The following is a 17845-nucleotide window of genomic DNA, read 5'->3' as shown; positions in this document are numbered from 1 at the left end:
GAAGCAGATGGCACCTATTTTGCTACCCCCTTGCCGTGGCCAGGAGCTGGTGATGGCCCTGAATGTGTGTGCAGCCCTGCGTGAACCTCCCTGCGCTGCCCAGAGCTGATTCTTGTCGCTAGCACAGATGCAGGTGTGTACTTCAGGTCAGACGGAGGAGCCGTGGGAAGGCCTGCGGCTCCCTTTCAGCTTCTCGTTCCTTCTGCCACAACCATCGCAAATAGTTTCCCTCCGCCCACCAAGAGGGAAAGGCTAAATGCATCCCTCCTTATCCTCCAGCTGAGCTTTCTGAGTCATCCTCCTCTTATGTTTTTCTACCTGCTTCTCTCCTTGCTCCCTGGCCTCGTTCTACACAGGATCAGTCCCCACGCGTGCGACTGCTGCTCCTTTGCACAGCCTTGTGACACCCCGTGTTGGGGGGAGCTGGTCCTGCCATGCCCTGGGCTGTGCGGAGCAGGGGTTCTGCGTTTCCAGCTCTGCCTGAGTGAGCCCTTTCGCCAACAGTAATAGCAAATGTGCAAGACAGCTGGAAATTGTTTTGTTTCTGTGCCCAGCACCCTTAGATACAGCAAGAGTTGGACATGGTGCAGGGCACGGATGGAGCGGAGCTTCAGGAGTGAGACGTTTATAGGGACGCTTTCCTTCAGTAGCAATGTTTTCTCTTCCATCTTACGCGTAACAGCCACTTCAAACTTCAGCTCTTCTTCTTCTGCATGGTACCAATGTCAGGACAAAGTCAGACTGTTATTTTGCCAAACAATGAAATACTGAGATGTGGATGGAGCAATAACTGAGTAATCACTGAATCACTGAGCAATCAATTACCATCAGATCTGTTCCTGGAGCTGTTTTGGGAATCCCAGCCTTGAGAAACCTCTATTGTAAGGGCCAAGTCCTGCACCTCCACAGCTGCTGAACAGCCCCTGCCGGTGCTGGGGACCCTGGGAGTAAAACCTGTCCCTGGTAAGTGCAAAATCAGTTTCCCCTCACCAGGAGGGTGGGTGCAGTATGGAAACACGTCACCTCGGGAAGGCGGATCGCCATCCAGCAAGTGTCACCACCTGACCAAGCAAAGTTGTTCTAGTGTGGGTGACGGTCCTGCTTCAAGCAGGCAGCAAGGCTGAAGACCTTCTGACAGCCTTCACACCAGTGCTTCCACTTTTCTGTGAGGAAATTAAGGAATCTTTTCCCCGTATAAATATCCACATTGTTGTTAAATCCTTTGTTAAATCAATTTGGTTTATTTATTATAGTTTAGTCTGAGGGACTGGCTTCTGTCAATTTAATGCCACTGATTAAACCAATAGGACAGAAATGATGTTACTGTCTTGCTCAAATCCTCCCTCCTGCTAGATCCAATGCTTGTTTCTTTTCTTTCTCTCCACCTGCTGTATCATTTTAAGAAAAAAAAGAGGTGTATAATATTATGCTGCTCTTGAAATGCTCACTCTCCTGTCAGCTCTCCTGGCTCAGAAATGTGGTGTCTCACACAGAAGCTTCCTCTCCTGCGTAGAGTGAGCTCCCTCGCAGGGATTTAGGAGCATGATTTTGAAATGATCCCACCCAAGGGACAGACGCAGACCACAGCAATGTCCCATGCTGGCACTGTTTCCTTCCTTAGGGCTCTTTTGCAGCTCCGCTTGCCTGTATTGGTTTTGAACATTACAGACCCTATGCACAGCTGCCCAGTATTGGCGCTCAGGTGTTCCTGGGCTCAGTAAATGGCCAGAAAACTGAGTCGGCAAAGGTTTTCTGCTGGTACAAGATGGAGAGCAGGACTGCATGGCTGGGAATGCAGTGGGTGGGAAGGAGCAATGGGAAACACTCTGGCTACGTCCAAGATGGAGTTTTGGAAAGATCTGAGGGATCTGAAGAAGGACAGAATGGTTTATATGGTTGAAAGGGTTGGACACGCTCTTGTCCTCCCTTAAATGCCTGAACTATGTTATCATTGTTATTATTATTATTACTGTTATTGCTTTATGAATTGGCATGCATGCATATTAACAAGGGTATGCAAGCAACTGAGTCTGCCTAGCTCCAACCTACCTGGCGCAGGGCATGGCTTGCACTTAGAAAATTATTTTAGCACTCTGGAGCCACGTTTTAAGGCAGGTTTGTTCAATACTTCAAGTTTCAAGTCCTCAGTCCTGACTAGGCTTTCCATTTGCAATAAAAATCTGATAAATAACAGGTATGGCTGAGTGGTGAGACATCTTTGTGGCTTGCATGTGAGTTTGTGTCACCTGGCTGTTGTAATGCCAGTGAGACCTGGATGGAGCAGCCTTGTCGGGAAGGCAGCTCAAGATTTCAGCCAGCAGAGTAATAGCTAATTGAGTGTATTTCAATCATGAGATCCACAGAAGGAAAGCAAACTCCACAGAGAAGGAAATTGCATCTTAGAGTAATCTGAATGTGGGTAGATAATTAGGCCTATATTTCATGGGAACATTTGCTGGGCAACATAATGAAAAGGCCAGCAACATAATTTTCTTTAAGTAGTGTGATGCTTCCCACTGGGTCCGTGCCGTGCCAGTGCTGGTACTGCAGTGCAGCGGGAGCAGGGAAAGGCATTTCCAGGGTAGAGGGGCTGTTGCAAAGCCAAAGGCCATTCTCCCCATCTCTAATGTCTGCTCAGAGAAAGCTGCTAAGGTTCCTGAAGGTAACAAAATAAATGCCACAGCCTCACCACCTTCCCATCGCTCCAAACAGCAGGCACAGCCAAGTCTGTTCAGGTTGTGCTTGCAGAGCCGGACAGATCCAGGCCAACTCAGTGCTACTATGAAAGTCTCCCAGCGGGAAGCCAGGCTGCTGCCACTGAACCCAACTTGGAAGAGCTCCTGCTCTGAGTCATTGTCTGATCCAACTTGGAAGGTCAGCAGGGGCTGACAAAGCAGCTCTGTGGCTCAGGTTCGAGGGAAACACATCCTGGCTGTCTGCGCCCAGAAAATGCCCTCAATGCAAGAAGCCCAGCCGGGGGAGTGGCAGCACACTGCATCCTCCGAGCCACGCTCAGCCCAAGAGCTGGGCTTTGCCCTGAGCGTTGGCACTACGTGCTGTTAATGGGCTGCTGCACTCGTCTCAAGGGTGTACCAGCCCTCAAATCCCTGCCAAACTATGGCTATGCATGGGAAGTAAAGCTCCAAGGCCTTTTTCTATGCTTTTTTTTTTCCAAATTTGGGATAGAAAGGCTCTGCTCTTCCATGTCTTCCATCCCCAGCTAAGCACGGATCCTCCCTTCCAAATCTCCAGTCTGGACCAGTGCTGCTTCTGGCTTGCCCTGCTAGGGATCTTGCTGCCATGTGCAGGAGCAGACAGATAATATAAAATAATATTTGGCTTCTTCATAATGCTGGCAAGATTAGAAGATCTGGGAAAGTGCAGTGACTTAGGAGGATGGAGGAGAGGGTTTAATCTTCAAGCACAGGTAACCCTGTGATCAGGGTCTAAGGGGTCTGAATTCCCTTCCTGCCAACACTGCACTCATTAGCCCATCAGGGCTGGAACATGTCACGTAACAGAAAGCAAGGCTGAGAGACCGTATCCAGCCCTGATAATTACTGATTGGGTCTTTTACTAAAAATAGCTGGGTGTGAGCTGGCCTAACATTGGGTCAGAGTGCTCTGTATCCTAGCTGGTTCTGAAGAACTGTTCATCCAGTCATCAGGACTATCTTTGGGGCTGCATTTGAACAAGCTCTTATTTTCTGATGTCAAATGCTTGGCCATTTAAGAACAGCTCTGTCCAAATGAATCTGCTCAAAGCAAACCCATAATTCTTGGCTAACTCCAACTTGTTAGCTATTGATAATGTTTCTGTGATGTATTGCCTAATTTTAATTATGCCAGTGTTGCAAACGTTATTTTCTTACAGTGCCTCATTAGAGTGAAGTTTCTAATGGATGAATTCAACAGCAACATCTTGAAGTGACTAAATTGGCCAAGCAAGAAGGTGGCTGATATTTGAGTGACCTTCTGGCACCTGGGAGATGTTGAGCTTCCCAGTGCAGTTGCCCATAACTGTTTTTCTCAAATTCTTTCCCAACAGTGCAACACAGATAAACCCTGGCAGCTCCTCCAGCTCACCCACTGCCTTGACTTTATCGCCATCTCAGGGCTGTTGTGACTTGTCAGAAGAGCTGAACTAGGACACCATGGACAGTGGGCACATCAGTTTGTCTTCCCTTTTCAGTCTGGTGCTCTGCCCCTCTGTTCCCACTGCACTTGGGCTGGTTGTTCTGTTTGGGCAGTTGTTTGGGCAGAACAGTGGGAGCAGAGGGCAGGGGACTGAAACATCCCTGCCTGAGCCAGTCCTCTCTGCACAGCTTCTGCGGTCTCAGCACATCATGTGCCTGGCAGGCACCCACACCTTGGCTCACACTGTGGTAAGGTACAGCCCTGGGAGATGTCTTGTGGGCAGGAGGATCCCACACTGCCCTCGGCACTGCTAACGATGTTACCCTGCCCTTCCCAGTAACTGAATAACTGACTGCGTTATCTCCAGGGGCCACAAACAATCCTGGTCTCAATTTGGACCAAAGAAACTACAGTCATCTCACGTGCCTGTTAAACAACCTGCTTTGTCCTGTTTTTAAGCTTACCAGACTGCTGAGTCCCTTCCCGTTACCTCCTGGGTTTGTACTCCCTCCAAAGCCAGCGACCAGTGTTAGAGGCACAAATGCAGCTTGGGTGGGGACGGTACCCAGATAAACCTGGGAGAAAAAGAAGCTGTTTCTGAGGATAAGGATCAGTGCAGACCCCAGTACCGTGCCACTGACTTTGAGACTGTTTTTCTCCTGTGTGCCCATCTTTGTAATTATCTGCTCTGGATGTCCTGAACCATTTTATTACTTAGTTATTCACGATCATGAAGTCCCTGTATAATTCTTTACAGTGTCTCATGTATTTATGACCCTGAATACCTTAGCATCGTCAGCAAGCTTTGTCACTCCTTTCTTCAATTCCTTTGCAAGATTATTCCTAAGTATGTTGAAGTGAGCAGACCCCAACACAGGTACCTGTGGGGCTCCATTGAGGTCCTCCCTCCATTCAGGAGCCTGCCTGTTGATAGCTGATCTTCGAGAATCCTTTAAGCAGTTCTTTATCTGCCTCAAGCCTTTTCTGCTAATCCCATGGTAGCCACATTTCTGTAAGAAACTCCTGTGACAGACCTTTTGGGAATCCAGGCAACATGCTTACTGACTCCTCTGAAAAAATGTAATAGATCTATGAAGGATTCCTTTATTCAAGGAAAACCACCTTTCTTTTCTTCCCAGTGTTGCAGATGTATCCAACTGGGCACTAATTACATTCTTTATTCCAGTTTCTATCATTTTGCTGGGAGGGACCTCAGACTTTATAGTCTGTCAAAATTCCAAACCTTTCACATTTGTCACCTTGAATCTCTCGGACACTGAGGCTATGTTACGCACAGTGATTACATGCTACAATTAAATAATTAAACTGTTTCATCTCTGAGTTCCTGGGCACTTAGGTGAACCATCTCAGTCTGGTGAATTTGCACTCTTTGGTTTGGCTATTTATTTCTCAGCTTCTTCTGCTGACACTTGAATATAAGCCAAAGCCAATGCCATGTCCATATAAAGATCACTTTTGGCACAGGAAGCTTCTCTGAGCTTTTCTTCACTGACTACAGATGCAAAATATTAATTGTTTTTCTGTTCTGACCTTATCTCCTACGAATGCTCCTCCTGCACTGTGGCCAACTTCTGACTCTCTAGACTCTCAACAGGCTCCCTGTGCTGGATTTGTTTGAAGAAGTAGTTGTTATTGTTTGCCTTTTGCAGGTTGTTCCTGTGACGGGTTTTTGGATTGCCTTATTTCTCCTTTTTGCATTTGAATTGTCAGGATACATGGGGTTTTTTTGTTGTTTAGACAAAAATGTCTTTTCTAAACCTAAAAGACTGGATCCTTAAAGTCTGAGAATCAACAGGCTGATCTAAGAGCTAGACCTAACCAGGTCTAAGGCTCTGGGTTTCCCACCAGATGGAGATGTGCTGTTTGGTTCAACAGGATGCTGAGATATTACATTTTTCAAGCGTGATACCTTTATGTGGACAAAAATAATAACTGGCCAGGATGAATTTTGCCTGGCTTGGGCTTCAGGATGTTGCACCTTCACCAGTAGAATGAGGGAAGCATTTCTCTGGCTGGCTGTGATTATTTTGGAAGCTGTTTTGGGGTCTGCTCCCCTAGGATGGCATGAGCTTAGCAGACAGAGCCCCGTGAGTGGAGGTATGGGGCTTGGGCGGAGGGACCGCAGTGCTCCCTGCCTCCTCGGCCTGTTTGCCTATGTGCATGCGTCTGGAAGGCCTGTTGCCATGGAGAAGTGATGGGGAACAGTCTGCCTGGCTCGCCTGACTTTTTTCCTAGCACGAAGCAAAGGCGTCTCTCCAGCTGTAATGAGCCGGAGGCCTGCTGCCTCCTCTTCCATGCCACACCAGGGTAACCCAGACTCTCAAATACCTGGGAGAAACCTAAATCAAGAAGAAAATCCTAAATGAATGTAGGGAAGGAGCAGAGAGCAAGAGAGGAAGCTACAGGAACATGGACCAGTGCTTGTGGGGTGCTCCGGAGTGATGGAGTCAGGTGCTTCTCAAGGGCACACAGACCAACAGGCAGTGGGCACCCATCGCAACACCAGAAAGTCCCATTAGATATATGGAAAAAATCCTTCCCTGTGAGAATGGTGCAGCCCTGGGACGTGGACTGAAGCAGTGGTGGCATCACCATCCTTGGAGGTCATCAGAAACCATCTGGCCAAGTCCTGAGCAGCTGATATAAGTGAGCCCTATGCTGGGCTGGGCCTCCCCAGCCTCAAAGAGCAAGACCTTGCTGCGGAACAAACAAGGGAGAGTTTGAGAGAGCTCCAGGAGGCACAAATGTGGCAGAGAGTGGTCTGAAAACAGGATGAAGGTGGAGACTTCCCCACTGTTTAATTTGGGAAATTGACAGTACTGGGCACTGCTTCACTGAGACTGTAACTGCTTGCACAGCCTAAGTTCTCTACAGGTTTTTTTTAAGGTGCTCCCCTAAAAACAGATGGAATTTTTCTTGTTTTCTGTTGTAGAAACTCTTTGGTGACATGACTGTGCAATAAAAAATGGGGTGGGGGCGGGGGGATAGTCATGAGTAGAAGTTTAATGGTAGTCATCTTCTGTGTGAAGAATTCCAATGCACTGACGCTGGGTTTTGTTTTGTACCTGAAAAATGTCACTGTGAGCAACTTCGGGGTGTTTCCAGGTAGATCTCATGGGAATTATGTCAGGGATAGGGTAGACCTGTCAGTTTTGGGGGGGGGGGGGGGTTGTTTGCATTTTTAAAGAATAGCTTTCCCACAACTGACAAAATATTTAAACATAGAAATAAAAAGTATTTCCCCCCTCTAATTACACAGGAAAAAAAAAAAAAAAGGAGGGAAAGCACAGTCAAAAGGCTTGGGCTGACCTTATTTTTTAAAGTATTCTCATGTATTCTGCTTTTCTCCCTTCTCCTGACTGTGTGCGCACCTTCAGATCTCTGCGTCCCTGCGTTTCTAGTGGCATGAAGCAAGCCTAGGCATCGAATTAGACGACTGTGCATCAGCTCTGCCACACTTGCTTCCAACACACAGGACTGAGGCGTACCTGCCCTAAAATCTCTTCACCAACACTAGCACGTGGGATCAAGACCATAATGTTTAAAGGAGTCATCACTCCATTCAGTGCTGTGTAACAGCAGGGCTGCATTCATCCTGCTTGAGGCACAAAACCTCACGGGAAGAGTGACTCTCACCCACAAGGGCAGTTCTGCAGGGCGAGTGGGACACGGAGGCCAGCTCACTCGGTGGCAGGGATGGAGCAGCCAGCGTCACTTAGCATCTCTACTTCAGTCTAAGCCAAAAAGCAGGGTGACATCTTTATTTCGTGCACACAGCAGTTTTCCCGCTCACAGCTTGGGTCTAAGCGACGATAAATTTCTGCAAGTTTGTTATACACAGTGAATTCTCCAGTGTATGATAAAATTCTAGCTAATGAGATATTTACATCCCACTCCTTGTATCCACACACACCAGGATAGTTGGGTACCTTTTTTCTGCTCTCTACATGAATTACTTTATTTTTCAATTTGTAGATTAATAGACCAAATAGTTAGACTTAATTTGTTCAAATCCTCCTATGTTTTCTTGCAGATTTGACTTTGGAGTCTATGGGAAAAGCTTCAGTTCTTTCTCTCCAAACTTTTGGTCTCTTCCATGCAGGGTCTCTGAAGGACAGTGAAACATGCGCTTGTGCTACAGCCTTTCCTCAGGTACAGGCAAGACAAGGTGTCCCTGTCTGTCACTCTCTCCTTCGGCTGCCTCTTTTTACAAAGCTTGTAGGAGGTTTAATTATCTGTAAAACTTCTACCCCTCCGTCAAATATTGTTGAATGAGTTGGCTCCAAATTCCAGGGATTCGTGCACTCGCTTGCAGAACCAGGGGGACTGCCCAAGTGCTTTTTCTGTATATATTGTGAATACTTAAAAACTTGCTACCCCCACTCACTCAGGTGCCCTGAAACTGATTTATAAAATTACTTTTTGAAGGAAAAGCGCTTTTCTAAACCCTCCTAGGGATCAAAACCTAGATCCATGAAATTGCTCTGAGGGCTGGAGCCCCTCTGCTGTGAAGAAAGGCTGAAGGATTTGGGGTTGTAAAGATGGAGAAGGCTCTGGGGAGACTTTCTTGCAGCATTTTGATATATAAAGGGGGGTTGTAAGAAAAATGGAGAAAGACATTTTACCAGGGCTTGTAGTGACATGACAAGGGGCAAATGGTGTAAACTGAAAGAAGATTTAGATTGCGCATAAGGAAGAAATTGCAACGAGGGTGGTGAGACCCAGAGCAGGTTGCCCAGAGCAGCTGTGGATATCCTATCCTTGGAAGGGTGCAAGGCCAGGTTGGATGGAGCTTGGAGCAACCTGGTCCAGCAGAAGGTGTCCCTGCCCATGGCAGGGGCTTGGACTAGGTGGGCTTTATAGTTCTCTTCCAACCCAAGCAGTTCTGCCATTTTATAAATTGAAAATCCTCTGAGGCTCGGCTGACCAGCTGCTCGCACTGGGTTTGTTTCCAAGCGTTCGATGACCACGGGGAAGGCGTTTGCTCTGGCAGGTGACAGCGGGGACAAGGTGGTGTTGGAAGCCAAGCCCTGCCTCATGGCCCGGCCACCTCCAGCCACCCTGGGACGACGGTGGTGAGCGGTAACGGGCTGAGGGGACAAACTCAGCAGAGGAGAAAGGGCATTTGTGTCAACCCTTCAGAGACCAACCGTCACGTTCAAAACTTGATACCTTGACTTTGCGCCCATGTCACCCAGCGAGTGTTGGGACCGTGGTGTGCCCACCTGCCATGAGGAGGGGCCAGCTGTGGAAAATAAACCTGCATCAACCCTTTCACTGGTTCCACCAAAGGCAGGCGGCAGTTTTGTGCCAAAATGACTGCTTTTTTCCTCAGATTGCACCTCTGTTCCCCCCACCTGGTCCTGCCCTCGCCGCCGGCACAGGCGGCCGGGCGTTTACCTCAGGGGTGGGCATAACCCGCGGCGGGAGCGGGAGGGCAGCCACCCTCCCCCGGGCACGCCGGGCCCAGGCAGCCGCCTCAGGCGGGGCCGGCGCCCCCCTCCCGGCCGGCCCTCCATGATGTCAGCCGGGAGGAGGCGGAGGCGGAGGAGGGAGCCGCCGGCCAAATATAGCGGCGCTTCCTGGGCGGCGGGCCGCGCCCGGGCCCTCCCTCCTGCCGCAGTCAATGAGGAGGCAGCGGCCGCGGCCGGGCGCCGCACTCGCCGGGGGCAGCGCGGCATGGCGGGGCGCTGAGGGAGCGCGGCAGCGAGGGGCGGCGGCGTGCACCGGCACCCGGCCCCACCGCGGCATGGGCAGCCGCGGGGTCGTGCGATGAGCGCTCCCCCGGCGGCTCCCCCCCGCGCGAATATGGGCACAGCCGTGTCCAAAAGGAAGACGCTGAGGAACGAGGCCATGTCGTCGGTGGCGGCCAAAGTGAGGTGGGCGCCGAGGGCGCGGGCGGGCGGTGCCTCAGGGGGGCCGGGCCGCCGCCCGCCCCCGGCCGTGCTCGGCGAGGGGGAAGGCCCCCGGCCCCTGAGGGCGAACCCGGGCGGCCGGTTGTGGCCACGACCGCGGGGCTCGTCCCCCGGGGCCGGCGCGGCGGCTGTGCGGGGCCATGGGGCAGGGTGCGCGCCCCCCGGGGCTCGGGGCTGGCAGCCTGGGCTGGGGGAGCCTGGCGGGACCCTGGCCGGTGAGCCCCGTCGCTGGCTGCCGCCGTGCCCCCCAGAAGCGGGCACCTGCTTGCAGGCGGCTGTGGGAGACCCTGCGCCCCCCGCAGCCCCTCGCAGCGGGGCTGTGGCTCCAGAGGGGTCCCCGGTCTTGCTGCCGGCCCGGGCAGCAGCCGCCCGGGCAGCGGGTTTCGGTCGGTGGGTAGGCAGGGAGCCGGTTAGGAGCGCACCCGGCAGGGCAGGGTCTGCTTCGTATTTGGGAATTGGAAGCGCGTTCAGTTTGCTCAGGAGTTTCTCGTCAGCTGAAATGCCATCTGCGTGTCCGAGGGCAAAGTCAACGGCGTTCGTCCAGGGGTCTCGCGCCTTTGAATGGAAAACCCACGGTGTGAAAACCAGGACCCACCACATCTGCCCTTTCTGGCAGCATCCCAAGCCGCTACATTGACCAGTTAAAAGATTTGGGTTCTATATTGTGCCTATAATGTGCCCATAACATTTCTATAAATGTGTTACATTTTTATATTGCTTGCCCTACAGCATAGCGTTGCACTTGCTGCCTGGTCCTTCTGCTCTTGAGCATCAAACATGGGAGATCCTAGATATGTGTTTGCTGCTTGATTGTACTTAGGTTTACAAAGCTATCGCAGATGAGCCCTTTGCCCAGAGAGATGGAAACGACCCTTCTCCCACGCTGCAGTGCAAGTGTCACGACCATCGTCTGGTGACTATTTGGAGGCACTGGCGCAGCTTTTTAGCTGCTCCTACAGCAGAGCTGTGCAAAGGGGGTAGGTCTGCCGGTGTCTCTGCTACATCTAGATTAGCTCTTTGCTGCTGAAAAAAATGGGAATAAATAAACTTTTCAGCTGCATTATATAACACCTCCTTTGTGTTAGGCAAAATCGCATTAGAATAACCCGGAGTCATGTGTAGGACTTGATCTGTGCTGCTGAGAGATCTCAGTCACCTCTCTGTAACTCAGCATTATGGCATCTCTACAGTGCTTGGAGGAAAGATAGTCTTATGGCTTGAGGTGAAGAGATCCAAAGATGTCTATATATTACTGTTTGCATTGTAAAGAAATCCATCCTTCAAAGTCTGGAGTGCCTCTGGAAAAAGCTGTTTGGGCAGAGCCTGGAACTTTTTCTGTTATGATGCACCCTGTTCATAACCAGTAGCAAGAACATGAGTGCTTTCAATGGCTTTAAAAGATCTGGAGATGGGATTCTTTTTGGCAGATGTCAGCCAGGTGGATGTACAGAAATGACACAAAATGCACCATAACTGTAGTAATGGGGTTCTGGGAGTAGGTTTAGACAGCCAGTCACACAAACAACATACTCGGTAATCGGTAAGATTTCAAATGGTAGTGTGGGTGTGGAGGAGCGACTAACATGTTTTGAATGCAGTGACTTGTTAGCCTACACCAGGATGGGCAGATGGGTAGTTATCAATTGTGTAGAGTCCAGGATGTGTCTCTGGGGTTCTGGTTTGCTACATACCTGCTGTAGCTACGGACAAGCTGCCGCTACTGTTACGCGGGAGCTCTGAGGTGTCTCTCAGTGGTATGAGTTGTGGTGGTTTGACCAGAAGAGTTAGCTGAGTGGACTTGGGCTGGGGAATGCGGAGCCCTTGCGGAGTGTCTGGTCACGTAGACTGTGGCACAGGACAGGTGCTCTTATGTGTCCCCCTGTTTGTGCCCTGCGCTAGAAATGCCTAATCAATGCTAGAAATGCTGTTGGGGATGGCAGAGAACTTGTAGAGGAGCTCCCTGCATTACCACTTTGTGTGGAGAAGGTACTGGTGGGGACAAACGCTGCCAGTGTGCCTCCACCCTGCTGCTCCAGGCACATCTCAGTCCCTGCCTCGTGTGGTCTCTGCCAGCCTTAGAATTTCTACAGTGGTGATGACCCACTTGCTGAAAGGTTCCCTCCTGGTGTCCCAGAGCACATCACATGCAGCTTCTCTGCTCCTGCCCTGGGTCTTCCATGTATCCCTCTGTCCTTATCTTCCTTATCTACCCCGAGGACTCTGCAGGACAGTAGATAAGGCTACAAAGACAGTCTATTCTGTCCTTCCCAAAAAGGTTGGGGACATGGATCACCCGTGTGGGTAGCACTGCTGCAATGATGAGGTTCCCTGCGCTTTCTTGTAGGTGGCTGTGGGATCCTGTCCTCATGCTGCAGGAGATGCCCTGGGATTGTTTCTCTGCGCCTTCTGAGCTCTGTGCTCTTTATATTTGCCCTGACTTTTCTTTTAGAGAGAAAAACGTTCTCCTGAAATTCGCTGCAAGTCCGAGTGGCCGCTGATATATGTTTATTATGTGTGGCTGGAGTGTGTGTGTGCATTTGGCTGTCTTACTGAGCAGGGAGCATCATTTGTTTGCTGTTGTGAGTAATGTGATTTAAGCAGAAGGTGCAAGCTCCGTAGATTCTTAAATTAGAATCTCTGCAGAGCGACTCGGGGGACTCTCCTGTCCCAGGAGAATTAATTAAGCTCCATGCAGTTTGTTGTGTGCTAGGTCTTTTAAGTAGCTTCTTACAAAATAACGGCGTGGTTGCTTTGTGCTAGCATCGTTGAGCTACGCTGCCAACTTTGGTCTCTATAATCCTGTCTTCTCCTGAGGGAGTTGCAGTGAACCGTGCACCGATTCTGTGTACGGCACCTGGGAAGTAACGGTGGCTTGGTGCTGTTGCATTGATCACATCTGGAGCGCTTGTATGCGAGATCTCGCTGTCATACTGTGTTTCCTTCCTATGTGTGCTTTTTTTGCCTTGCAGCTCCTGGGGCACAAGTGCTGAAGGCAGGGATGACGCAGTTGTCCTTGAGTCGTGACCTTGGTGCTGCCCCTCCGCTGACAGCTCCCAGGCTGCTGCGGTTTGGGCTTGTGCAGGTTCTTTTCAGGGTCCCTGCGTGGTGTCTGACACATGCTCCTTGGCTTCATTAGCACACTTTCAAGGGCATAGATGAACCAAAGCCTTTAGAAATGTGCTCTCTCTGTCCATGCTGCTTTGACGCCTACAGAACAATGCTGGCACCCTGAATGTGGCAATAAACTAAGTCTGTTCTTGCAGCTCTGCATTGTATTACTCTGGCCTACAGCTTCTCTTTGGGAGCCTGTGAGAGTGCACGCAAACAGACGTGAGACTTCCGCTGGGTGTTCCAGAACCATCTCTCCTTGCTGTGGTTAGCACAAGAAATATTTGAGTTGAGGGTGTGGTTCATCTTACCCAATTTCAGGACTTTGGCATCTAGTTAAGATATCCCACAGAGATAAAAATTTGCTTTCACTCTGTCTGTACTGCCTAGAGATGGCTAGAGAGTGGGTTAAAGCAGGGCCACAAAGTGTTAGTTGCTGCAAAAGGATAAATCTTTCACTGACAAAATGCTGAGGTACTTGAATGCGTTCCGTATCCCAGGTTTCTTGCTGCGTGAGCAATTTTTGGCTTAGCTTGGGGTTCTTCATGGAGTCTAGATTCCTTTTTTCCGTTTGTGAATTTTCTTGTGGGTGGTATGAACTCCCATGCTTTGATTACCTTGTTCTTTTAACTTCTTACTGCTCTGTTCTCTCTTCTCCTGTTCAAGCTTTGTGACTATAAATCCTTCTAAGGCTGTGGGGTCTTTGACTTTACGATCCATTGCTGACATCCAATTTTCCTTTCTTGAGAGTGAGAATTTAAAATTTAAAATTAAAATTTTCCAGCTACCATCTCCCTGCATAGGTATTTCAGAAAACTAATTTTTGTCAGTGTATTGTTACTATTAGGTTTAAATAACGTAGGTGTCAACAGTCTTTAATGACTGAGCTGTTAACTGTGGGTATGCTGGTGGTGTTCCGCTCTCCACTTAGTGACAAGAGCAGGATTGCTGCTGTAGGAGGACGTAGGTCCTGATGATGCAGGAGGTCTCTTCTCTCCTGTTTTCCTGAGATGCAGCTCTGTCAGATGCTGTCACAACAGATTCGTGCTGCAACTCCTCTGGGCATTACTTCTGAAGGAACATGAGAAGGTGGTGGGTGTTCTTTATTTTTCCATGTAATGCTCCTGAATAGTCCAGGTTTTGCTTAGCTTGTGGCTGTGCTCTAAGTGGAGTTATCTCAGGTCTTTCATGTATCTCTGAATGTTTCAATACACAGTTCTTCACTGAGTTCATTGTCAGTTTGGCTTGGATAAATTTGTGTGCATCAACTTCTTTTAGCTGCTAGTATGCATCAAGGCCCCTTTTATCCTGTTGATGCGATTGTTTCAGAGATGTGAAGGCTATTCCATGCTCATCATGTTGTAATTCAGATCTTTGTTATTTGGCGGCTTTCCTGCTTCGAGCAAATGTATGTCTAGATTGTCTATGCTTCTTCACAATATCTCAGTGAGTTTCTCTTCCAGACCCGAGTCCAGCTTTGACATCTAATGCATAGTGAGTTGTGAAAAATGCCCTCCGAAGGGCAGCTGCCTTTACTGCCTGTGTTGCGCTACCCCATCCCACCCTCCACACTCCTGAAGCCATTCTGATGGAGAAGAAGCTGGAGAAGATGGTGGTGTTTTCTCTGAGGCAATGGCAGTCTTGTCTTTACTGGTTAGACTCAGTAACAGAGCATGCTAAGGCTGTGGTCCCTGGTTGATGTCCTTTGATTAAATCAGGCTGTACTGACTGTGTAACATGCAGATCTGATCTGCCGTAAAATGAAAACCTCTCTCTAGATGAGTCAGGGCTAAACTTGTCATGTCTTCAGCTGATTACCTTTCAGTACTACCTGCTCATTTGTATGCAGCTTTTGCAGTGTCATACTCGCAGGGTTGTAGCTCATCGGCCAGTGTATCTGTAAGGCACCTTGTACTTCATCTCAGTTACGTGAAACAGGTTTTATTTTTCATCTCTTGCCAGTTAACTTATCCTGAGGTGTCCCTGCCCTGGGCCCAGCTGAAGGGTTTTCTGTCCAGTGCTGTCGGGCGGCTTGATGGACTTGTCCTACGTTGGCTGTGACAGCGGAGGCAAAACTGAGCTGGGAGAAAAGTACGATTGTGTGATATGTATTAATACAGTGTGTTGATAAAAGAAATAAAGAAGAATGGGAGCTTGAATTTTGCTCTGACTTTATTTTGATCAAGTTGGTGGGTAGTGAGGGACGGGGGGTAAATGGCGTGTTAACGATATGGGCAGATGCTGATAGAGTGGGGTGACTGTGAGCACAGTGAGGGCAGAGAAGGAACACAAAAGGCTTGGCAAGGGCAGACTAGGCATAAGGAGATGGCATGGCCAGCAGAGTCCCCTTGGCAAAGGGCACATGCAGACATCTGTGGGAGATCTGCTGAGGCACAGCCAAGGAGAAGCCGATGGCACTTGGGAAGCAGGAATGTAGAAGGGAACCACTGAGATAATGGGCAAAAAAATTAGTCTGAAGTTTGCAGTGTAATTGGCTGGAAAACCCCCGTTGCACATTGTACTGTGCAGGCATCATTGCCTTGTTAGTTGTCACTAGATAACTGTGATCAAGCGTCTACATTCGTTTGCTCTGAGAGCGGTGGAAGTGGAATGGTAGTGACAGAACTGCAGGTTCAGCCTGGGCTGGACAGCAGCATTTCTGAGTAGCTCTGTGCTCCTCAGCTGTGCTTCTGATCTGCAAGGAGAGGTCTGGGCATGGCCTGTTCTCTAGGAGCTGTGGCACCTGGGATTTTACCCTCCTACCTCATCAGCGTGGGGAAACGAGGTTAGAGACACTGCAGCACCTTTAAACTTGAGCTCTTGCTCTGAGTGACACTATTTTCGCTGTGCAACAAGGTGGGATGGAGGGCGGCAGTGCTTCTCTCTGGCTCCATGTTAGCCATTTGCACTTTGGGTCTTAGGAAGTGCGTGGTAACTAATTTTTTGAGCCTGTGGCTTGCAAGCTAAGGGTGAAGCATTGGTTCAGATTTTAAGGCAGACAAATCAGCTTTGGGCATTGGCAGATAGGTGAACAAGGAGAATGACAGATGAACTGACGTGCTTTTGGAGTTTTTAAACTAGTTACAGACTAAATCTTATCATCATATTTCGTCATTTCTTACGTAAATCACTGTCCTGGTTTTGGCTGGGATAGAGTTAATGTTCTCCCCAGTAGCTGGTACAGTGCTGCGCTTAGGATTTAGCGCGAGAACAGCGTTGATACCACAGCGATGGTTTAGTTGTTGCGAAGTCGTGCTCACCCTGAGCCAAGGACTTCTCCGTTTCCCATCTCTGCCAGTGAGGAGGGGCACAAGGAGCCGGGAGGGAGCAGAGCCAGGACAGCTCACCCGAACTAGCCACAGGGCTATTCCATACCACAGGCCCTCATGCTCTGTACAGAGACTGGGGGGAGCTGGCCGGGGGCCACTGATCGCTGCTGGGGGACCGGTTGGGCATCGGCAGTTGTATTGTGTGTCACTTGGGGTCTTTGGGTTTTAATCCTCTCTCTCTTTTCCCTTTTCATTACCGTTATTATTATATTTTACTTCATATTAAACTGTTCTTATCTCAACCCCCAAGTTTTACCTTTTTCTGATTCTCCTCCCCATCCCACTGGGAGCAGGGGGGAAGGGAGTGAGTGCTGCGTGGTGCTTAGTTGCTAGCTGGGGTTAAACCCCAGCAGTCACCATGTTCTCTCACTGATAATTTACCTGAGAACTTGCTCATGGTTATTTTGTCTAAATGGAATGACTGCTGGTGCACAAGAGAAGCTTCAGAGTCTTTCCCAAGTGTAACTGTTGATGATGCCTGCAAGGACAGACATTTCCATGGGAAACCTGGGGGTCCCTGTAGTCTTAGTGGAAGAGATTGTGGAAGTCTTGAGCCCAACCATCTGCTTAAAGCAGGACTGTGGCCAGTGCTACGTGAGATTCACCGTGGCTTTGGCTGAGCCTTAACCACTTCGAAGATGGAGTGCAGGAGTAGCTCAGGAGTGCTCTTGCAGATGTATAACCTGATTTTGGAATCATAGAATCATTTAGGTTGGAAAAGACCCTTAAGATCGTCAAGTCCAACCATAAACCTAATACTGCCAAGTCCACCACTAAGCCACCTCTTTTAAATACCTGCAGGGATGGTGACTCAGCCACTTCCCTGGTTGCCACACACCAGCTCCCAACTTGACATTTGTGCATTACCCCAGGACCAAGTCCTGCTTTTTGCCCACACAGAGAGTTAGTGGGTGAAAGGAACACCCATGAGGTGCTTGTCCTCCTGTATGGGTGATCCATGATGGTCATCCCTTTGTTCTCGTGGTGGGGCTTGCCTGCTAACTGTACAACTCCCCCATGTGACAGCCTCTACAAGAGCATCTCTGGCAGTGCTTAGGCATTAAGGAAGACAGTTTGAGCAGCTGCCACCCCAGACTGGTGTCTAAAGGTACAGCCAGGTACTAGATAGGCAAGAACCTGGGAACAGAAAAAACGTCAGCACTGTATGTTAGCGTGTAATGACACAGAAGGTTAAACCTTGCTTCTTGTGCAGCTCCAGCTGTGCTGCTTCAAAGTATTTTGCATTTGGCTGTGCTGAAATTTAGTCCCAGGGAGATTAAATTACTCTTTCTTCATTGTTCATATTGATCCTCGGTTTCTGGCTGTGGATGACAAG

At 49.4% G+C, this 17845-nt stretch overlaps 1 protein-coding gene across 5 annotated transcripts in view; it reads left to right on the top strand.

Moving 5' to 3' along the window:
* Positions 1-9729: 9729 nt before the first annotated feature.
* The window catches only part of NSMF (NMDA receptor synaptonuclear signaling and neuronal migration factor), a 46075-nt gene continuing 37959 nt past the window's right edge, over positions 9730-17845 (top strand). For 2 of the 5 annotated variants that reach the window (XM_055800489.1, XM_055800505.1), the window contains exon 1: positions 9731-10036. In XM_055800489.1, coding sequence (XP_055656464.1) covers positions 9930-10036 — 107 coding nt within the window. In that variant the 5' untranslated portion in view covers positions 9731-9929. Of the gene's footprint in view, positions 10037-17845 lie in introns of all 5 variants that reach the window. The other 3 variants (XM_055800515.1, XM_055800497.1, XM_055800483.1) reach the window with 3 other exon arrangements.

The sequence above is a fragment of the Falco peregrinus genome, chromosome 1 (genome assembly GCF_023634155.1).
Source record: "Falco peregrinus isolate bFalPer1 chromosome 1, bFalPer1.pri, whole genome shotgun sequence".
NCBI classification, from domain to species: domain Eukaryota; kingdom Metazoa; phylum Chordata; class Aves; order Falconiformes; family Falconidae; genus Falco; species Falco peregrinus.
This window is presented reverse-complemented; position numbering and strand designations above follow the sequence as displayed.